We start from the raw sequence: 24,339 nt of genomic DNA, 5'->3' as shown, positions 1-24,339 counted from the left end.
TTTGGTATTATATCCTTTATTGTACAATTGCTTAAATATATTTACCTTGATTTGTACAACATAATCAGAATTATCATGCGATGTCTAAATACAGTAGCAGAGGCTACCAAGAACAGATAGAGTTATAGAGGGAACACACACAGACCATTTGTCAACTACTTTGACAGGCTCTATAACGGCACACATTAACTTCTCATAGATGTCAGGTCCCACAGAAATAACTGTTTCCTGGAAATTACTCATATCTTAAATAAAATACATCTCTTTGCTATCAACTTTATAAATGGGGAGGTGGGAACACACCTTCAAATCCTTATTCCTTAAAACAAGCCAGACATACCCGACACAACACTGAGGCCTGGTGTGCTGGGGCGGGAACTGACCTCCCTGACATCCGTATCATCAGATGTGCTACCCAGTCCTGAACAGCTCTCCAGTTCTTGTAGTCGCTCCTCCTGCTTTAGATCTGGGGCCTCTAAACAGAAAAAGTGAGGTATCACATTAGTGATTCTACTAGCACATCACAGTTTCAGTTTTTGCAACCCAGAAGAAAAAAGCTACCAGGGCATGAATGAAATCAGTGTAAACAGACTTTTAAGTCTAGGCCAGTTAGCAACGTTAGTTAGATCAAGTGTTAAAGAGGTCTAGGTTGTGATTTTCATCCTACATGTGCCAGTCCACTGTGCACAGATGAAAACTCTGCTTCCAGATCACTAATCTCATAGAGTATTCTATTGGTTAACAAGTAAACTAAACAAGAGAATACAGAACAGCTTAGCATTAAATCAACCACCTTCTAAAAAATAACTCCTATGGATGTTCAATACTGAGCTAATCCTACTGTCTCCTTATGTAAAGGTTAGCATGTCTGAATGTGGTAACATTAAAAAACACATATCAAGATTGTTTCATTATTCTTGAGCCAAGTGATCAAAAAGAAGGTAATTCAGATATATAGTTACTTATATTTGCATTCTGGTAGTTGACATTTAGCTGAAGACAAGGATTTATATTCATAATCAGAAAAAAAGCAGAAATGCAATACATAAGAGAAAGTACAAAATACTTTATATATGTTTATAATAATCCTGCACAAAATAATTCTCAGGATTCCAGAGCCTCAATGTCAATGCATTTCAAAAATACATTAGGTATCTTTGGGTCAAGTTCTCCAAATCTAAACATGCTTACCAGGCATCCAACCACTCAGAGTGGTTGTGTTAAGTTAGTGGGAGATACTGAACTCAATGTCCCACATGGAATCCTGATGAGTTACTAACGATTGCTTCCAAGATAAGTGAACAGAGTCAGAAAGCACCTGCCATCTTAGCCTATGCCATCCAACACTGCATTTTTTTCTTGATGGACAGAAAATACCCTAATTTTCCAATTGAAATTCTTAGCAATGTGATGGCCTCATACTTGTCAAATGTATATCTGACAAAATGTACATAATATAGAAATTAGGATACCTTACATTTAAAATTTCTGTGCAAATCAAAAAGCAAACAATGACAGCATACTAACCTGAGTCACTTGGCAATACCTCTACACTCCAAGCTTCGCTTGTTGTCTCTGATATGGTAGAACCAGTGCAGGGGTCAAGAAGCACTGACCCTGAACCTGGCAGGCACAATAAACTGCCTAACATGTTCTCTGCTGCTGCACCTGTATAACCAGTGGGGAGTAAAGGGTTAACAAACGTCCTCAGGGAAAGAGCAGTGATGATGGAAAAAAGCCAAACACTAAGCTAACAAAATCTCTCTACTCTACTCACAAGAAAGAAGACAAGGGAAGAGTAATTTCAATCAATAACACCACTAAAAACATAAATTTCCCACTTTGGTCACAATAACACAAGCTCCTTTTCATCAGTTTCCTACTCTTCACCTTAGTCTCCATCGAGAAAACACAGATCATTAGGACAAGTCATTTCAACTAGCTTTCACCTTGGTTTTTTAGCAAATTCTACATGTCCCTAACATCTCTCTAATATTTATAGTCCTTTAGGGATTAAAAACACTGAAACAGAGGCATTTAACCATAGAAAGTTATCCCGGCCACATATGTGTTCTTCTGGCACATCAGCCACATATTCAGAGCAACAAAATATATTTGCAGGAAAACACACATCTCCTCTGCAGCACTCATTCAACTGCAAATACAGCTTATTGCCCAAATAGAGCTCACTGCCAGGAAAAATGCTATTGTACTTTGACATCTGGAACAAAATAATGCAAAACCAATTGAGAAATCTATTTACACTACTTAAAAATACAAATAGAAAGATTAAACATTATTGTACACCTGTGTTAAAAATACTCAAGTTCAGAATGCTCCACTGCTTCTGATTAAACCTAATAAAAGAACAATTTTATTTCAGTAGATGAAGAACCTTTGGAAAAACTGGTAAAAGGTACCTTTTAAAGATACGTCATGGTTACCAAGGGGGAAAGATGGGGGGAGGGAGAAATTAGGAGTTTGGGATTGGCATATGCACACTGCCATATATGGAATAGATGGTGAACAGGGACCTACTGTACAGCAGAGGAAACTCTGCTCAGTGCTCTGTAATAACCTATATGGGGAACAAATCTGAAAAAGAATGGATATATGTATAACTGAATCGCTTTGCTATACACCTGAAACTAAGACAACACTGTACTGATAAATCAACTATACTCCAATATAAAATAAAAATTAAATTTAAAAATTTAGAAAATAAAGATGCATCATGAAATAATTACAAATAAAATAATGTCTGGAACCTGCCTGATTAACCTGTGATTACATAATTGGGGGAGGGGATAACAAGGTGGGAGAAGAGATGAAACAAAACTGGCCATGTATGTATGTGTAATTGTTGAAGCTGAGTGATGGGTACATGGTGTTCATTATACTGTTCTCTCTTATATTTGTTTGAAATGTTCCATGATTTAAAAAGAAAATAAAGATGGTGATTACAAGACTGTATGAATCTTTCAGAACAGACAGAACAATATCCTAGAAAGGGTAACTTTTAACATATGTAAATTGTATCTCGATAAACTTGATATACAAAAAAAAAAGAAAAAACTGGTCATTCTTTGGAACTGAATTAAACCTTCCAGAAGTAAATTCGGTTTTTAGAGAATCTCAGTATCATATTATTCTGAAAGATTTTATGGCTATAACCTGTAAGAATTTTCATGTTAAGGCAAGGTGTTTAGTCTCAAAAGAAGAATATGCTAATCATAGACTAAGAACGCATATACTATGCCCTGCAAACAAGAATTGACAAGAAGTTGATTCGAAAGACTGTTTTTTCTTTTTTGCAGGGGGAGGGGCACTTAAATGTAGACAGGGGAAAATAGTACCTATATTTAAATAAAGAAAAAAGAAATACACAAATGCCTTGTCACATACAATTACCTCAGTTTCCCAGTTACTGCTAACATACACACCATGTTTGTCAGAGCACTGAAGTTCCCTCCCATGAGGGGTGGGTGGATACGAATAAAGAGCAATCTTCCAGGGACATTAAATAGCAGTTACCTGCGATTTCTTGCAAGCGATCTTCATCAATGTTAGGGTCAAAATCACTTCCCAAGACATCTGTACTCCACGTCTCACTCACTGTTTCTGATATATCCCTATCATCTGTCAGTCCCATCATGTCACGAATTTCAAACTTCCTTAGCTTATCATCGAGATTATCCTGGGTTGTAGCTATCAAAAACAAAATTAAGCACTTAAAAAATGGTAGCACAGCTATCATTTTTTATATCAACTTTAAAGACCTTTTTGTCTTTGAACTTCAAGTTACATATTTTAACATTAACACTCAGCACATAGTACTAAAACACTGAATTATTCCCTCACGGATGTACTCTTTCCCTCTCTGAATTGAGCTCTGCATATGTCCTCCCCCTTCCAGTAAATTAACTGGGGCCATCCATGCAATCAGTTGTCTCCCTGTCCTCTAGAGTGTGACTTTGGTCAAGAATTGGGATATATTCCCCTTTCTCTGAATTTGCACAGGCCTGGCTCCTTGCTTTGTCCAAAAGGTAAGGAGGAAGTGTGCCAGGTGTGAGGTTAGGCCTCAAGAGAGACCTTAGAAACCTCTGCTCTCTCTCATCCTTGGTTCTCTCATGAGGACAAGATGAAACCAGTCTGCTGGAGGATGAGGAACCACATGGAACAAAGCAAAGGTCATCCTAGATGAGCCAGCTCCCCAGTGACCAACGGACCCCCAGCTAAGATTAGCAGAGCTCCCTACTCAACCACTGATGATGAGAGATGCATGAATGAGCCCGGTCCAAATCAGAACCACCACCTGGCTGACCCACAGACTTGAGAGCAAAAATAAATGTTTACTGTTTTAAGGCACCAAGTTTTGGGGTGGTTTGTTACGTAGCATTATTGTGGCAATAATTAACAGATAAACCCATACCAAAAAAACAAAAACAAAAAACGCGAAGCCTTAACCATTGGACCACCAGGGAAGTCCCCACTCACTTCTTAACCTAGTATTTCACGAGTGTAGACTGCCAAGCACCCATATCAGAATCACCTAGAGGGCTTGTTAAAGAGGCGATATTCTTTCTACCTTAAGCTAATACAATTTTAGGTTTTTGTTATCTGCAGAAATTTTAATCCTAAATAATACAGTGACAAACTGATCCAGTAAAAACACAGCATTACTTTTATTCACCCCACACATAACCCAACTGGCAATACTCTTTTCCTTTCCAAAAATAGACTGATCCAGGATTTCTAGAAATGAGACATGGGAAATGCCTTTTTTTTCCCTCTAACTCCCCAGGTGATTTTTACACACACTAAAGTCACTGCCTCAAATCCAGTTGAGGGCATCTGCCCCCAACATTCCTGTGAAAGCCACCACTGATCTTTAAATGAACAAATCCAAAGGACTTTTTCATATTAATCTTCCTAAAGCACAAAAGGGATCCACCTACTTTTCGTCCTTACCTCACCCTATTACCCTACTTGACAGTTCCTGAGTAAGTACTATGGTTTCGCACCTCCCTGACTTGCTTATACTACTATTCCCTCACCTAGAATATCTCTAGTTTCAGCCAATGCAATGCCAGCCAGGCTTTGAGGTTATTATTTTCTCCCAATAAGCTTTCCCCTACACTTTCAACCACATGTATTTCTCACTCAGAACTGCCAAAGCACTTTTATGATAATTTTAATCATTTGTGTACCATTCTCTCCCTATTCTAAGTTCCTTGAGCTCTGAGTATTTATCTTAGTATCCCTTAAAAATTTAATATTACAGAATTGAAACACCAAATATTACAGAATTCAAGCAATTCATTTTAATTATTCTATGTAATTTTAGCCTGAATAATCCACTTAGCAACTAAACACATTTTTTTTTTTTTTTTTTTTTTTTGGCCGAGCCGCGAGGCTTGCAGGATCTTAGTTCCCCAACCAGGGACTGAATCTGGGCCACCGCAGTAAAACTGCTGAGTCCTAACCACTGGACCGCCAGGGAATTGCCAACTAAACACATTTTTAAGAACTGAAGGAACTATGAGTAAATGCAAGTTTAATGGTCATTATATAATCAACTGAACACAGCCAACTTACATGGAAACAGATTGTTTATTCTGCAACCAGGTAAATTCTTTGCTGCTTGAACAGCTGAATTCAACCTCACTTTACCTTGCTCATGCTCTAACAGCTGTAGAGCTTCAACTCCATTACTCCCAGAAGGTCCTGCTCCAAGTTCTGAAACAGATTCCCCTTCCAGGTCTAGTGAGGATACTGAATTAGAACGATTTGAAGGACCTAGAGAAACATTTATACTGTGAGTGAGCTTTTTTTGACAGTCATGAGCCACCATGTAATTTTTCATGCCTTGATAAGAGACTAAAAAGACTGATTAAAGTGCTTTTAATGCTGTTACACCCTATAAATAAACACGCCCTTTAAGCCAGAAATTCTGCTTTTAGAAACTTATCCTAAGGAACTAATCAAAAATTCACCTAAGGTCGCTTGTTGCAGTGCTTCTTACAATGTCTGAAAAGTGAAAGCAATCTACATGTGTAATCACAGAAGAATGTTTAAATAAATTATGATGAATGTCCATTTGAAGTTAAAGAAAATAGCCATTAAAAACCATGTTATTTAAGAATGCTAAATTACAAAGGGAAATGTTACTGTTATATTGTTAAACAAAAAAAGGTTACAAAACAGCGTAAGACTAATTTTGCCATAAAAAAGCCAAAATGTTAACTGTTATTAATAGAATGGTAAGGTCACAGATGGTTCAATTTTTCCTTCATTTTCTAGAATGAATGTACACTACTTATGTTTTCAAAAGTGAGAAATAAAGGAAAAGTTATTACCATTTACGTTTATTTTAAAATGTTAGTCAAATTGAAACTTTTTCATTAAAAAAGCTTGTCCTAGCACATGGAGTAACATATTCTCACTTTACAATCTTGCCTTTTAATTTTCTTTTTTATTCCTATCCTACTTCCATTGTATCTTTCTGCTTCATGAAAACATTAGCAGTATACACAACACCCTGAAATACTAGTGAGTCCATTTTTTTCCATTTAGACATGCATTATATCCCTCTAAAGGAGCTCTACAAGCTTTGGTATATGTTAATACTAGTGAAATAAAACTTGGTATTATTCAAGTCTCAATGCAGACTTAGATCGTCTCCATTTTATATGACCAAAGGTCTCGTGCAATCTCAATTTTATTCAAAGAAACAGTCTTTACAGCCAACTGTTCAAGATCATTAGAGGAAAACTTCATTACTCTCCTCAGTGAGAGGCACAGGTGGCATAATTGTAATTTTTAAGGCTCCTTTAAAGAACACAAAACAAAATATTACTTGAATCACACAACTCCTTGAATGAAGTAACCCTTCACCTTCAGATATTCCTTCCAGATTATCACTGCAGAGGGAAAAGCGCAAGGTTTTATCAGGTTTACCGTGGAGTTTGTTTTCATCGACAGGGACATCTCCTTGTCCTCCATCCGAAAGCTGCATGTTTAGGACCTGAAAAATAAAATGCCATTAGTTTATCACAACTGAGAGATTACTGATAAGGAAACAAACCATGGCAAATGCATATTTAAGTTCATCTTAATATTAAATTATCATTTTTAACTGAAAACCCATTTATAGGGCTCCAATCAAGTTTTTAAGTATCCCTGGGATAAAAGTGTACCATTTAGAAGAACTGAACCTGTGTCTTTCCATCACCCTACCAGTTTCAGCAACTGAACAGGCAATTGGACATCGATGAGCAATGATTAGGATTGCAGGAGTCGGAGGCTTCAGACTCAGCAGTCCGGTCCTCCCAGTTCTGCCATGGGCCAACTATGTAAACTTGGATAAGTTTTTTAAGCTCTCTGAGCCTCATCTTCTTCATCTATAAAATGGTGATAGTAACAGTATATATGCCATGGAGTTGTTGAGGATTAAATAAAAAATGCACATAAAGCATTTGGCACAGTAAAGTGACCTATTAATTTGTGTGCATTTTTTAAAAGTTAATAAACTAACTAATAGGAAAAAAACGTGTAAACAAATTATTTTGTAGGCACCAGAATTAATCAGCCTAGTTAGAACCTCCACTTGATCACCATACACACAGCCACAAAGTCCATACCAGAAGCCGAAGTATGACTTCTATGCCACATCTAGCTTAGAGCGGATTGCCTTTTTACAGAGCTTTCTATCTGTTAGATGATTTCCAAATAACAATTACTTCTCACTCCCCACAAACCTCATAACTCAGCTCTGTATGTGTATCTCCAACTTAATGAAGAACTGAGTGCTTTGCTGGATGTCACAGCATGTATTAAGCACACCTGGAACTTGAACTCACAGCCACTGGGTTCCTAGGCTGCTGCTGGAATGTGAAGAACAGTGTCCTCAATTAAAAGGAAAAAACAACACAAAGCCAAAAAAAAAAAAAACAAACCCTTAAGGTGCTGTTTTGACTCCGCATTTAAGTAAGTAAATTAAAGGTTTTCTAATGGCTCTATATATTTACTCATGTGATGCTTTTAAAAGGTCATTTTAAAATAGAATCTTTTCCCTATTTGCTTGAAATTAAATGCAGACATAAAGATTTTACATTTTGTATTTTTAAGATAACTTGAACCTTCACACTCATCAGAGTGAGCAATGTGCAATGAATCTTCAGGAAAAATCCATCTAAAGGCCTCAAGAGTGGTATGAATTAACGAAAACAAAAAGGATCATACCACAGTCTAGATATTTCCCTGCACAGGAATGCTGGCGGCTGTCTTCAAGGCTGCCACTGGGGTGGGGGTCGGGGGACGGTAACAGGGGGAGTAAAATGCCACAGACTCTCTTACTGAAACGCAGCAGTTCTTTTCCTCATTAAGCATTCTCCTGGTTGCCACAAGTTTATTACATTCTAGAGTTCCTAAAAAGCTGATTCTGACAGTTTTTGCCAGCTTATTCACTTTGAATGTGTGTGGGGGGACAGGGTTGTGGATCTTGATGGTCCTCTTTCCTACAAGTCACGCCGCTTAATCAATCACCATCATCACTGTATCAACCACTATAACTGGTCCCTTCTTCCCAGGCCAGGAATAGGCTTTGTTGAATAATAAGCAGGTACTGCTGAAGGTAAGAAAATGCTTCTTTCTCAAGAGGTCACAATCTATGAGAAGAGGCTCCTATGTTTAGAGTCAAAACTTCTTTCCTCTTGCTTCTGTCCCAAGCTCTTCTGTTTACAAATATCTTAAAACTGATTCTCATATCCCCAACCCCATTTCCTTAAAATATTTTACTTAGTTTTCCTTTCAATTATCTCTTCCATTTCTTCCCAACCAGCCAAAGAACAGAAATTATTTCTAAATACTGTTTGGCTCTTTAAAGCAGGAATACCACTACTATATCATTAAAAAGAAAAGAAACATAAAATATTTCCTACAGGTCACTGTAGAAGTCTCCTCAATTTCCATAACACAATTTCCTGGCTTCCTGCCTCTTCTACTACTATTAGGAAAATTCCTTTTGGTATGGATCTGGTTACCAACTACAGTGCCACAGGTTTATTAATGTGAAGGACGTCCAGAACTGTTCATAGGGAGTTGAGCATTTGATGGGGTATCATGGCAGACCCACTGAAGATAATGAAAAATATTTGTTAAATGTATACTGATTTATAGAAGCAAGTGACCTTTACTGAGAAGAAAAGAATCTGAAGTTCTTAACAGTAATAGCTACAAGTTAAGTGTAACAATACAGTCATACCTCATTTTCTGACATCATCCCTGGAGTAAGCTGGGGACCTGTTCCTAAGGAAATGACCAACACCTCTTCTGGCTGCACTTCCTGGATGGTTTCTTGAGCTGATCCTTCATGGTCCATATGTAAGTCCATTAGAACATTGGTGCGGCTTCTGCTCCGAGTTGCTAATAAAAAAATTTCAAGTAAGATAATTTAGAGAAAAAGACAAAATGAAGAAAATGGCACATTAATACAAAAATATATTTTCTATTAATGTAGAACATTTGCACATGCACAAAAAAAGAGTGGTGAGAATATGAATTAAAAAAGAAAAAACAACCCATATTTCCCAGCTACTCTACTAATGACGAATACAAATTCTCCTTCAAAATTGATCAACAGAAACAATGATCCATGTTCACCTGGCAGGGAGTGACACACAGTTTACACCTGCAGAACAGCAAACACGTCCCAATCAATTTAAGACTTGGGAGTGACAAGAAAAGCATTACTTTATTCCTTATCTTTTCAAGGTATAATATCTTCAACTATTTCTCCTACAAAATGATTTAACTGCCACAGGTCTCCCATACTAATAACTAAACTTAAAAGCATTAGAAAATTTCATATAGAAATCTGATAGCCATAAAAAGTTATACACGTTGGCAACTGCTGACAAAACCAGAATCAGTTTTTGAAAACACAGTTTTTCCTGAAATGTATTAACCTCTTCCTAAAGATGCAGAAGAGTTCTCTTTGTTTGAATATGTTTCCTTTCTGCTTTATGGGAACATTCTAAATTAATGAAGGATCTAATTACTTGGGGGTGTTTTTCCCCTACTTATAAGTAAATAAGTAATACCTTTTTCTAAAGTAATCCATCCTATAGATCTTACAAGAACGTTTGTTTTTGGTGGGTTTTTGTGTTTGTTTGTTTGTTTTGTTTTTTGGCTGCACTGAGCGGCCTGTGGGATCTTAGTTCCCCAACAAGGATCGAACCCGGGCCCTCGGTAGTGAAAGCACGGAGTCCCAACCACTGGACGGCCAGGGAATTCCCTTACAAGAACTTTTGGAAACTGAAAGATTTAGATAGGTTGTGACAATTTCTCTATGAACTTTAGTCCTCTGTGATAAGTGTCAGGTTTTTTTCAGAGGACAATAAGATTCAATACATCCAGAATACTAAATAGATACTCTTTCAGGGCAAATAAAAGTGCAGACATGAAGCACAAACACTCAATTATAATAAAAGTCTTTCAACTTCAGTTTCGGTGAAAGCTGACCTACTTGAAGACAGAACTATAAACAATCATGTTCTCTCCACAATGCTGTAGATCAGTTCATCAATCACTCTTACTTTCAAAACTCAAAGCACACATCAACTTCCAAAAGTCTAAAACAGGTTCACTTACACCTTTCTTTGCTGACTCTCACTGTCTTCTCTTGAATTGTAAAGTTAACTTCAACTTTATGAACAACTACGTGAATCTTAAGGAACAAACTTTATAATTTATAAAAATGCAAGTAATCAAAATTCATGTACCAATTTACATAAAGCAAAAGCAACATGCACATGGAGCAAAATTTCATAAACTATTTCTTAAATAAAAGTTACATAAGAAAAGGAACAGCCTATTACCCACCAAAAGGGGTTACTAGAGTAATATGAGCAGTAAGATTGGTGGCTAAGGAACCCCAGGCAGTTATGGCTGCGAACTGTTGTCCTGGGTTGCGAAAGCATTAAACAGAAAGAAAATCAACCCTCTGAATAATGGACACATTTTTTAAAATATGAAATAAGTTCAATGACCAGGTCACATGACTATACAAAATAATACTGGGCAAACATCTGAAATTTACTTTCCATTATACTCTTATTTAATGAATGACACTCTGGGTGAAAAGAAACGAAAGAACACGAGTGAATCATGGAAAAAAAAATCTCTGGTTTTTCCAAAAGTCATTTATTTCTTCATGTTAAAAAAGTGCTAATAGCCTATAATATTAAAAATCATTGAATGTCAAGTTTCTTTTTTTTTCTATTTTTAATTCTGAAAATTGACGTTTTGAGATGATGAAAGCCAAAGACTTGAAGAATATGATGCCACATTCCTGTTGATAATATTATTCCATATTATGTTAAAAGTAAGGTAGATTAATTTTAAGAAACTGACAATTCTTAACAAATCAGCTCCTGGGAGTTTAAAAATGAAATCCCATTCTTCAGAATGTATAAAATATAATAACTATTCATGCCCACTAACTGCTGCTGAGCTCCTCATGACCGTTAAAAAGTTGGCCCTAAAATACTCTGCTCCCTTGGTCTAAACACTCTCTCTGTGTCTTGTTTACTTTGTCTAACTTCCATTCATCCTCCAAGAGAAAGTGCAGCCTTCACCTGCTCCCGGATCTTCTCCTGACAGCATCACCACACCGCTGAGTTAGGTGTTCCCATAACCCTCTATGCTTATCTCCATCAGACACTCAGTACACTGAAGGGTACTGGTCTCTTCTCATTCTCCCCAACTGGACTATCAGCAACTAACCTAAGTGTAAGGGCATGACTTAAGGGTCTTTGTATCACCAGTGTTGAACACAGTGCCCCGCCTGCAGGACAGTGATCAGACCACTTTCTGTGTCGATTTTCTGCATGAATTAAATGTGAAAGAACATTTAGAAAATGCTTACCCTGTGCCTGGTACATAGTATACATATGCTTAATTTGTTTGTGGATTTATATAGATATTATTACAGATTATACAGATTTATTATGGATAAATGTTTACTAAGGAAATAAGGCTTAATTAAACCTATTTCTTAAAATTGACAAAACAGAAGTTTTGCCTTATTTTATAAAATAACAAAGATCTTAACTCAGTCAATAGAAGACTGGCTATTAATAATGAAAAGGGGCTTCCGTGGTGGCACAGTGGTTGAGAATCTGCCTGCCAATGCAGGGGACACGGGTTCGAGCCCTGGTCTGGGAAGATCCCACATGCCATAGAGCAACTGGGCCCGTGAGCCACAATTACTGAGCCTGCGCGTCTGGAGCCTGTGCTCCGCAAACAAGAGAGGCCGTGACAGTGAGAGGCCCGCGCACCGCGATGAAGAGTGGCCCCCACTTGCCACAACTGGAGAAAGCCCTCGCACAGAAACGAAGACCCAACACAGCCATAAATAAATAAATAAATAATAATAATAATAATAATGAAAAAATAATAACTATATATTTTCATCTTTACTGATAGAAATTTCTAAAATAATATTATTTTATTATATTATTTAGAACTCTGTGGAAAGAACAGGGCTACATAATTCAAATGAGGACTTACAGTAACCAAAGTATATTGTAAGTGGCATGATTCCAATTAATTATGACAAGTATGTCTAGATAAAGCTAAAGCCTGGGCTTCCCTGGTGGCGCAGTGGTTAAGAATCCGCCTGCCAATGCAGGGGACACAGGTTCGAGACCTAGTCCAGGAAGATCCCACATGCCGCAGAGCAACTACGCCCGTGCGCCACAACTACTGAGCCTGCGCTCTAGAGCCTGTGAGCCACAACTACTGAAGCTCACGCACCTAGAGCCCGTGCTCCACAACAAGAGAAGCCACCGCATTGAAGAGTAGCCCCCACTCGCCACAACTAGAGAAAGCCCTCACGCAGCAACAAAGACCCAAGGCAGCCAAAAAAAAATTGAATTACCACCAGTAAAAATGAAGAGAAGAACTTCTCCAAATTATTTAAAACTATATTCCCAAATGCTAAGCAATAACAAAGGCTAAGAAAGAAATATTAAATTTAAAGGAAAGCCTCAATATGAGAAATTCTCTTTACCTATAGGCAATCGATTCTTTTTATTTGCTGGAGTGGTTGCTGGAGACAGCTGAGGAGTACTATAGGGAGTCATTTCCAAACTGCTGCTTTTTCCTGGCTTTGCCTGGGGTAGGTTTGCCAATAAATTGTCAAGAGCCATTCTATCTTCTCTCAGTTGATCTCCAGACATCACACTCTTCATAAAATTCACCTGGCAAAAGTAAAAGGACATTTAGCTTATGAAATCAATTTTTCAAACACAATATATATTTCTCACACAATGTACTCATCTATGACTCTGCCCATGTTCAGATAAATGACTTTTGAGAAAGTCCTATTAAAGAATGAAGCCATTACCAGAGTAATAAGCTGACTGTAGGTTATATAAACTACAGTTCTGCTCAACCCTTCCAGAAGATTAACGGAGGACATTGGCGGGGTCTCCACTGCACGGCCTCCAATCACCACATCAAGGAAAGCAGCAACACAGCTCTGTTCAAACAGGAGAAAAAAATCACAGTGAAATACTTCCCCTTTAAAGTAAGGGAACAGGGACTTCTCTGGTGGCGCAGTGGTTAAGAATCCACCTGCCCTGGTGGCACAGTGGTTAAGAATCCACCTGCCAGTGCAGGGGACATGGGTTCGAGCCCTGGACTGGGAAGATCCCACATGCCGTGGAGCAACTAAGCCCATGCACCACAACTACCGAGCCTGCGCTCTAGAGCCCGCAAGCCACAACTACTGAGCCCACGCACCACAACTACTGAAGCCCGTGTGCCTAGAGCCCATGCTCCGCAACAAGAGAAGTCACCACAATGAGAAGCCCGTGCACCGCAATGAAGAGTAGCCCCCGCTCGCCACAACTAGAGAAAGCCTGCGTGCAGCAACCAAGACCCAATGCAGCCAAAAATAAATAAATAAATAAATAAATAAATTTATTAAAAATAAATAAAGGGAACAAAATTTCTGATTGAGGTGGACAAGCATGTAGAAAGTTTTTCTTCTTGAAAATTATATTAAACCTAACATTTAAAAAAATTAAACTCTCGGGCTTCCCTGGTGGCGCAGTGGTTGAGAATCTGCCTGCTAATGCAGGGGACACGGGTTCGAGCCCTGGTCTGGGAAGATCCCACATGCCACGGAGCAGCTGGGCCCGTGAGCCACAATTGCTGAGCCTGCGCGTCTGGAGCCTGTGCCCCGCGACGGGAGGGGCCGCGATAGAGAAAGGCCCGCGCACCGCGATGAAGAGCGGTCCCCGCACCGCGATGAAGAGTGGCCCCCGCTTGCCGCAACTGGAGAAAGCCCTCGCACGAACCGAAGACCCAACACAGCCAAAAATAAATAAATAAATAAATAAATAAATAAATAAATAAATAAGAAAATCCTTAAAAAAAAAAAAAAAATTAAACTCTCTATGAACTGATATAAAATAATCTCCAAAATATTCTGGTATATGAAACAAACATGAGGCAGACAGTGCACGCAGTCCTACCATTCGCAATTAGGAAAATATATTAGGAATTTGCTTGTATACATACAGACTTCTTGAAGGACACACAAAAGATTGATAACATGAAGAATATTTAGGGAGGAAATGAAGGTTAGAGATCAGAGGTGGAAGGGAAACTTCAGTACCTAACCTTTGAATTTTAGGTTGAATGTACAGCCTACTCAAAGTATGATAAATTAAATTTTTTTTATTTTTTTAAATATTTATTTATTTATTTGGCTGCGCCGGGTCTTTAGTTGCAGCACGCGGAATCTTCACTGTGGCGTGTGGGATCTTTTAGTTGCAGCACGTGAGATCTTTAGTTGCGGCATGCAGCATCTAGTTCCCCCACTAGGGATCGAACCCAGGCCCTCTGCATTGGGAGCGTGGAGTCTTAACCACCGACCACCAGGGAAGTTCCTTAAATTTTTATTTAGTTATACCAACTGAACAATGCTATGTTAACTTATGAAATACACTTAAAATTATACATTTATTGCTGATTCATATATTCACAGACTTGATTTAGTGACAATTTTTTTAAATCAAACGTTTTTTTTTTTTTTTTAATTTTATTTATTTTTTGGCTACGTTGGGTGTTCATTGCTGCACGCAGGCTTTCTCTAGTTGTGGTGAGCGGGGGCTACTCTTCATTGCAGTGCGCGGGCTTCTCATTGCGGTGGCTCCCCCTGTTGTGGAGCATAGGCTCCAGGCGCGCGGGCTTCAGTAGTTGTGGCACACGGGCTCTAGAGCGCAGGCTCAGTAGTTGTGGTGCATGGGCTTAGTTGCTCCACAGCATGTGGGATCTTCTCAGACCAGGGCTCGAACCCATGTCCCCTGCATTGGCAGGTGGATTCTTAACCACTGCACCACCAGGGAAGGCCCTAAATCAAACTTTTAAAAATAATCTTAATAGCTCTTTGGCTCTCATTACAATGGCATCTCCTCAACATTTCTATAAGTGAGAATTAGTAATCTTTTTTTTTAATTGAAGTATAATTGGTGTTTATATATATATTTTTTGAGAATTAGTAATCTTTGATGACACCTTCCTTTATTTTCTTAATTAATTTTTATTGGACTATAGTTGCTTTACAATGCTTTGTTAGCTTCTGCTGTACAGCAAAGTGAATCTGCTATACAGATGACATCTTCCTTTAAATGCTGCTGATCCAACACTGTATCCTCTATAGCCAAACCAAGGGTAATTGAAAAGAGTATTTAATTTACACATCACCTAGGGACAAGATTTAATAAGGAGAATAGTTAGGTTCACTAATACTTTAGCAGAACTTTCTATCAACAGTACTTCACACGACATAGTATTCACTCTTACTTTGTCAAATTTTCCAAGGCTGCTCTTTGTCCGGGGATCTCCCTCTTCGGAGCCAGTCATTGCTAATTGCTGCAAAAGGCGGCCAACCTGCAACCCAGAGCAGAGGTGGGAAGACAAAGGCTGTAGACACTTACACAGTCCTCACTGTGAAAGCACTTCCATTCCATTCTATAAATCTATTTCATAGGAATATTAACACACTAAAGGGATAACTAATAAGAACCTGCTATATAAAAAAAATAAATAAAATAAAATTCAAAAAAAAAAAAAAAGAATATTCACACCACCTGACCAGGCATACAAAATAGGATACCAAATAAAATGTGCATCTTGTCTATGTCAGCTTTTACTATATTTTATTACATTTAAATTGAGTTATAAAGAATAAGTAGGAAATTTTGCTTTGTCTTTAATGCACATTACTACAACATTAGGAAATGAAGGTACACACCTTTGTTTCTGCTGCTGTACTTTTCATGTGTTTAGAAATTTAATTAATTTGTAAAAGCTGACTCAAACTATCTCAAGTTATTATTAAGTACTTTTCCCTATAGTTCATAAAGTACTCAAGGTAAATTTTTTTTCTAGACTTAAAAGCAAAGAATTCCTTCAGAACATAAGCTGTTTTGAAAGTAAATATTAATTCACAGAGCCAGTTCTTTACTGCCAAAAGTGAACTGTTACTCCACTCTCTCTAAAGACACTTTGCTGAAAGTTATTATCATATAGCATCATCTTCATACCTAGGACAATCCCCCTTTTTACTCATTTTGAAAAGATGTGATTCAACCTCCAATGGAATGACAAAAATAAAACTATAACAACATTATCATAAGAATAAATTTAGTGTTTCAGAGATGATAAAAAATTTTTATTTCAGGGATGCCTATATAGTTAATTTCTAAACACCCCAATATGATAGAACTGATCATGAAAAAAAAGCTTATCATTAAAAAAATAATCATCCAAAGACAAGACATATTCTATTCCAAATAAATTCTGTCTCTTCCTCACAGTATTTCTGGGGATAAGATATAATTAAAAGAATCCCTTAAGAAATAATAACACGATTTCAGTAGTTCAGATGATTAGGGAAAAAAGCACTAACATAGATCCAAAAATCCTCTTTCTGAAACTTTTAGGTCCAGAGGAGTTTCAGATTTCAAAATTTGGAGATTTTAGAAAGGTTGGTTACTGCATACATGTAACATGTCCAGTATTTAGGCTGGCTTCCTATAATCAGATACATTAACATTCCTGCAGCAAAACATGAATATTCATGAACATGAAATGGAATAACTAACAATTATAAATAGCCTCATGTTAGTTCAGGTTAGGTTTTGTTACCAAATGAAGTATAAAAGACACTCAATTTTCAGTCATTCTGGATTTTGAAATCATGGGAAAGGGGTAAGGGCTTGTTCTAGAAAATCAAATTCAACTATACATTCAAGTGTTTGAGGACTCCATTTAAAAACCAACACAATGTAAGAAGCAAATATTTAGGACAGTTTGGGGAAAAGGAATGGTAAGAATATATGAATAATGTCATCATATTTTCTGTTCCCACTCCCACTGCCCCATCAACTGACTCTAAGCTGAATGCCTAGCAAAAGCATACCTGCATCAGATTAAATCTTGCCACCTCATTAATAGGAGCATCAGAAATTATTCCATACTGTTCTGGATTGACAACCGCAGGACAAATGAAGCAGGCCAACAGGAGGTCAGTACACATTGCTCTGACCTCCCCAACTTCCAGTCTATCTACACAGGAGAGAGTTTTGTACATCTGTGACACAATCCATCTCAAACTATGTGGAAAGCAGTATGTGTTCTGTTTGAGATAACCAATAAATTTGTTCACCAAAGCCACTAGTTTGGCCTCGTTGGAATCCACCATCTCTTGAACCTTCTGCCTGAATCTATCTGAGCCTTTCTCTCCAAAGAGTTTTTCCTGTTGAGATGGGGAGAACCTCTCAATTAGCTTGTTTGGATCTGTTTCCAGGTGATCCTCATCTTCAACAAGCAGCTGCATGATTGGCTCATGTAAAGTTGCTGTGAGGAAAAGTTTGGCAGAAAACAGTCCTTCAGAAAAAAGTTTAAATAAGATGCTGAAGGCACAAGTTCCTCTCCTCAAAAGTCGCCTGGGGTTGTCACTTTCTTTAAGTTCAAATTCAATCAAGTATCTCAACACCTGAAGGAGGTAGCTTTCATCTTCTTGCATAATGCAGTTGCCATAGAGAGAGGTAAAAACTGTGTAAATAACACTTTGTGTGTTCTCCTGATTAAGTTTCTCTCCGGCAACCAAAGAGGAGGCAATAAGACGAGGATTTTCCCTTAATCGACTTAAGAATTCTCCGTAAGCAGTCTCCTGAAATCCCAACTGCTTATACCCATCAACAAACTGTGTATCTTCCAAAATCTTGGCATGTTGGCAACATTCAGCAGGGGAAGCTTCAGCACTAAAAAACAAGCAAACAAGCAAAATAATAAAATTAACAACAATAATAATATACCATACTAAAACATGGAAATGTGAGTTGATGATAGTCATGGCAATGAGATCACTCAGAATTGCTAAAATCTTTTAGACCACCAGCATGTAAATGTGTAAAGAAAGTCAAAACCAAAAAGTAGGACAAATTCTTCATATTAAGACAGTTTCAATGAAAAGTACTGAGAAATAACCATTATTCTGACTTCTATCATTGAAGATCAGTCCTGCCTCTTTTTGAACTTCATATACATGGACTCATACAGTATGTACTCTTCTATGTCTGGCTTCTTTTCTCGACAGTATACCACAGCACCACTATTTCTAGACTTGAAAACTGCTTCTTGGAACAACAGAACAATAAGGTATTAACACAGTGAAAAATGAGGTTTCTAAAACTGAAAAGTAGATATACAATAGCAAAACATGAAAATGTATATATTAAATAATATTAGGAGAAAAGCAGAACACAAGATAATTCACTCTCTACAATAATAAAATGTTACATAATGCCAAGATACAAAATTAACTGGTATGGTATAAAATATTAATGCTTAAGTTATAATTCTCTACAACTGTGCTTAGGTTAATAGGTTAATTAAGCAAAATAAGCAAAGACACCATTGAGATGCTGATTTAAAATATCTTAAACCATGCACTTTGTTGGAAATAGATTTGTTTATTTGCAGTTAGCAGTTATTAACTGCTATAAGCAGAATTATAGTGGTTCATAACATTTAAGACCTCAAAACCTTTTCTTTACCTGGTTATAATAAGCCGATCCAAATTAATTCTCTGTTGCTTAGCGATCCATGCTGTACGATACAACTTTTCAGCTGTCTTAAGTACATCTGCATTGAGCCTCTGAATGAGCTGTTTCTCAGAGTTTACATATAAGCGTTCCTGCTTGAGGTGATGGGCCAAAGTATGAATATCTAGCTTCACCATCTTCAAATGTGGAGAAGGTACAAAGGCTGATCACTAGAGTAAAAAGAAAAAATTTTTATGTCACTTAAATTGTTTTCCAAAAATCAAAGGGAGTAGGAGAACACATTAAATATTAGGCTACATTTAGTATCATGGTTAGCTCTAGTTTTAAAATAATCTATCTATATATATATTTTACAACAGAAGCATTACAGGTTCAGTACAGAAAAACGGATAAACACAGATAAGCAAAAAAAAAAAAAAAGAAGAAGAAAAAGAGAAAAGCTCTTAATAAGGCCAGTGCTCAGAGGCAGCCACTGTAAATACCTTGCATGTATCCTTCAAGTCCGGTGTCTACAAAAACAGAAACATAGATCAATGGAACAAGATAGAAAGCCCGAAGATAAACCCACGTACCTGTGGTCAACTAATCTACGACAAAGGAGGCAAAGATATATAATGGAGAAAAGACAGTCTCTTCAATAAGTGGTGCTGGGAAAACTGGACAGCTACATGTAAAAGAATGAAATTATAACACTCCCTAACACCATACACAAAAATAAACTCAAAATGGATTACAGACCTAAATGTAAGACCGGACATTATAAAACTCTTAGAGGAAAACATAGGAAGAACACTCTTTGACATAAATCACAGCAAGACCTTTTTTGATCCACCTGCTACAGTAATGGAAATAAAAACAAAAATAAACAAATGGGACTTAATGAAACTTCAAAGCTTTTGCACAGCAAAGGAAACCATAAACAAGACAGAAAAGACAACCCTCAGAATGGGAGAAAATATTTGCAAACGAATCAACGGACAAAGGATTAATCTCCAAAGTATATAAAAGGCTCATGCAGCTCAACATTAAAGAAACAAACAACCCAATCAAAAAATGGGCAGAAGACGTAAATAGACATTTCTCCAAAGAAGACATACAGATAGCCAAGAAGCACATGAAAAGCTGCTCAACATCACTAATTATTAGAGAAATGCAAATCAAAACTACAATGAGGGGACTTCCCTGGCAGTCCAGTGGTTAAGATTTCGCCTTCCAATGCAGGGGGTGCAGGTTCGATCCCTGGTCGGGGAGCTAAGATCCCACATGCCTCAGGGCCAAAAAACCAAAAACACAGAATAGAAGCAATACTGTAACAAATTCAATAAAGACTTCAAAAATGGTCCACATTAAAATAAAAAAAAAAATCTTAAAAAAAAAAATCTACAATGAGGTATCACCTCACACCAGTTAGAATGGGCATCATCAGAAAATCTACAAACAACAAATGCTGGAGTGGGTGTGGAGAAAAGGGAACCCTCTTGCACTGTTGGTGGGAATGTAAATTGATACTGCCACTGTGGAGAACAATATGGAGGTTCCTTAAACAACTACAAATAGAATTACCATATGACCCAGCAATCCCACTACTGGGCATATACCCAGAGAAAACCATAATTCAAAAAGACACATGCACCACAATGTTCACTGCAGCACTATTTACAATAGCCAGGTCATGGAAGCAACCTAAATGCCCATCGACAGACGAATGGATAAAGAAGATGTGGTACATATATACAATGGAATATTACTCAGCCATAAAAAGGAACGAAATTGAGTCATTTGTTGAGACGTGGACGGATCTAAAGACTGTCATACAGAGTGAAGTAAGTCAGAAAGAGAAAAACAAATATCGTTTATTAACGCATGTATGTGGAACCTAGAAAAATGGTACAGATGAACCGGTTTGCAGGGCAGTAGTTGAGACACAGATGTAGACAACAAACGTGTGGACACCAAGGGGGGAAAACCGTGGTGGGGTGGGGATGGTGGTGTGCTGAATTGGGCAATTGGGATTGACATGTATACACTGATGTGTATGAAATTGATGACTAATAAGAACCTACAGTATAAAAAAAAATCAAACAAACAAACAAAAAAACAACTAATACTAAACTTGCTTTGGGTTATTTGTATGGAAATATGTTAATATAAATGTTTCAGACATTACATGAAATTTCTAAAAATCTTATATGTTCTGGTATAATGTTATAAGTCATAATTCTAGTTATTACTTTAAAATGTATATCTCAGAAATAACTAAATTTCCTTGTCAATTACCAAAAAAAAAAAAAAAAAAGGGCTTCCCTGGTGGCGCAGTGGTTAAGAATCCGCCTGCCAATGCGGGAGACACGGGTTCGAGCCCTGGTCCGGGAAGATCCCACATGCCGCGGAGCAACTAAGCCCGTGCGCCACAACTACTGAGCCTGCGCTCTAGAGCCCGTGAGCCACAACTACTGAGCCCGCGAGCCACAACTACTGAAGCCCGCACGCCTAGAGCCCGTGCTCCGCAACAAGAGAAACTGCCGCAATGAGAAACCCGTGCACTGCAACAAAGAGTAGCCCCCGCTCAACGCAACTAGAGAAAGCCCGTGCGCAGCAATGAAGACCCAACGCAGCCAAAAATAAATAAATAAATAAATTAAAAAAAAAAAAAAAAAGTCCCGTGTCTATTTATCAACACTGGACTTTCCTTGCCTGCTCTCTTTCACACTGCAATCAATCAACATAGCCTGTTGACTCTTTCTTCAAAACACATCTCACCACCTCCATCATCATCTCTCACCCAAAGGTCTCTAACCACTACTTCCTAACTGAACTCCTGCTTCATTTCTTGTACTACTGGAGTCTCTACATAGCATAGAACATCCTTTAAATTTAAGTCAGACCACTTTATTCCCCCACTAGAAGCTGTCCAAAGGCTTATTTTACACTTAGAATGAAATCTGAAAGTCCCACATGATCTAACCCTGCTATTCCTCCAACCTCATCTCCTGCCATTCTAACTCCTGCTCACACAGCTCCAGACACGCTGGCCTCCTCTTGAACAGATCAAGCATGCCCCTTCCTCAAAGCCTCTGCATTTGCTGAACCCTCTCTCTGGAAGGCTATTCCTCCAGATTCCTATGCAAGGCTGGTGCCTTTAGTTCATTCAGGTCTCTGCTCAAATGTCTATTCAGAAAGGCCTTCTGAGACAAATCATTCTAAAACAGAAAATATCACTTCCTATTCCCTCTTCTGGCCTTTTTTTTTTTTTTTTTTTTTAAAGCACTTGCCCCAACCCAGCATGCGTTGTTGTTACATGCATGTTCATCATGCTTAGAGTATGGCTCCCCCACTGAAAGGCAAGGGCTGCCAAGGCCAAGATTTGTCTGTTTTGTCGACTTACTGCTTTAATTTCAGGGCTGAGGAGAGGGCTTGGTTCACAGCAGGAGTTGAATAAGTATTTGCCAAAGGAATGAATGAAATCACACAATTCTTGTTTATCTAGTAGCTAAACAAACTGATAAAAATAGCACACATATTTTAAAGCATTATTATTTAAGCTACACCCTTGAAGCTAGAATGCCTGCCAGACCCACGAACATTTTATCTCAGCAACAGAAGCTCTTGTGGGCCAAATAGCAGAATACAACATTGTGTCGAGGCAGCAGTCATTAAGTTAGAAAAATGCTTCTCATTAAGAATTAAACATTAGGGGTGGGGAAGGAAAGGACTGGGAGTTTGGGATTAGCAGATGCAAACTATTACATATAGGATGGATAAACAAGGTCCTACTGTATAGCACAGGGAACTATATTCAATATCCTGTGATAAACCATAATGGAAAAGAATATGAAAAAGGATACATATATGTATAACTGAGTCACTTTGCTGTACAGCAGAAATTAAACACAACATTGTAAATCAACTATACTTCAATAAAAATTTTTTAAAAAGAATTAAACATGATTATATACTTAAAAGCTGCTATGAGAGTAAAGCTTTAAATGTTCTCACCATAGTAACAAGAAAATGGTAATTACATGAGGTGAAGGATGTGTTAACTAACCTTACTGTGGTAAACATTTTGCAATGTATGTGTACCAAATCATCATTATATGACAAACTTACACAATGTTATATGTCAATTATAGTTCAATAAAGCTAGAAAAAAAAAAAGTTGTCCCAGCCAATCAGATTCATAATGGATTTATTTGGAATTGATAAAATACAATTTGTAGTGAATTCAGATTCTGAAAGAGGTGACAACCTAGCTCACAGAACTCTCAATATGTTTACAGATCCAATGAAAATATGTTCATATATATGAAATAAATATTTTTGGTGCTAAGACTAAAAAAAAGAGTTGAACATTATGGTAGCAGATGGAAATATATTTAAAGCCACCTTATTTAAAGAAATAGATTCAACAATTTTTAATTAAGTTTGATTTCAGAAATTAAAATTTTTTCTTTTATTTTAATGAACTACTGATGACTAGAAAAGTCTCAGATATTATCATCTAACTTGAATTTAACTGCTTTAAAAACTTTCTTGTACCTTATCAATTCCCTAGCGAACTATACAAAGCTATTATTCCAAGTCTCCTGTATTAAAACCCTCAGAGTGCTTTCCTCTCAAAAGGTTTAAATATGTCTACTTCACCAAGATGATTCACTATTAACTCACAAAAGCATCTGGGTACATTCAAAGAAATTGGTGCCATACACACATACATAATCGTATTAACTCAGCCCGAAGAAAACACGTATGACTTTGCAGACTTCCCTGAGGGAATTCTAACATCCTCTAGGGGGCTCTAGATCCACAGACTAAGAACAGAATCACTGAACAAATGGCTGTAACTATGAGAAACATTACAGTTAATGAAAATAGTACTGAAATGGGCTCTTAAAGATCTGTATGCTTTGGGGACTTCCCTGGTGGTCCAGGGCAGGGGGTGCAGGTTCGATCCCTGGTCAGGGAGCTAAGATCCCACATGCCTCACAGCCAAAACCCCAAAACATAAAACAGAAGTAATACTGTAACAAATTCAATAAAGACTTTAAAAATGGTCCACGTCAAAAAATCTTTTAAAAAAAGATCTGTATGCTTCATTAATTAGTTCTGTTACCTTGGGTATATAATGCATATTCTCTGAACCTCAGGGGTTTTTTCATCCATAAAATGTGGACACAGTATCTACATTTAT

The 24,339-nt window shown here is 37.5% G+C and overlaps 1 protein-coding gene across 7 annotated transcripts in view; it reads right to left on the bottom strand.

Annotated features, from left to right (window-relative positions):
* The window catches only part of GAPVD1 (GTPase activating protein and VPS9 domains 1), a 74,728-nt gene that overhangs the window by 28,285 nt on the left and 22,104 nt on the right, over positions 1-24,339 (bottom strand). For 4 of the 7 annotated variants that reach the window (XM_057548070.1, XM_057548071.1, XM_057548073.1 and 1 more), the window contains exons 2-12: positions 19,140-19,357; positions 17,501-18,344; positions 15,880-15,966; positions 13,412-13,546; positions 13,076-13,265; positions 9,266-9,426; positions 6,898-7,027; positions 5,674-5,799; positions 3,535-3,708; positions 1,528-1,668; positions 341-475 (exon numbers count right to left, since the gene is read on the bottom strand). In XM_057548070.1, the coding sequence (XP_057404053.1) occupies positions 341-475; positions 1,528-1,668; positions 3,535-3,708; positions 5,674-5,799; positions 6,898-7,027; positions 9,266-9,426; positions 13,076-13,265; positions 13,412-13,546; positions 15,880-15,966; positions 17,501-18,344; positions 19,140-19,324 (2,308 nt within the window). In that variant the 5' untranslated portion in view covers positions 19,325-19,357. Of the gene's footprint in view, positions 1-340; positions 476-1,527; positions 1,669-3,534; positions 3,709-5,673; positions 5,800-6,897; positions 7,028-9,265; positions 9,427-13,075; positions 13,266-13,411; positions 13,547-15,879; positions 15,967-17,500; positions 18,345-19,139; positions 19,358-19,630; positions 19,658-24,339 lie in introns of all 7 variants that reach the window. The other 3 variants (XM_057548072.1, XM_057548074.1, XM_007194676.2) reach the window with 2 other exon arrangements.

The sequence above is a fragment of the Balaenoptera acutorostrata genome, chromosome 6 (assembly GCF_949987535.1).
Source record: "Balaenoptera acutorostrata chromosome 6, mBalAcu1.1, whole genome shotgun sequence".
Classification (NCBI taxonomy): domain Eukaryota; kingdom Metazoa; phylum Chordata; class Mammalia; order Artiodactyla; family Balaenopteridae; genus Balaenoptera; species Balaenoptera acutorostrata.
This window is presented reverse-complemented; position numbering and strand designations above follow the sequence as displayed.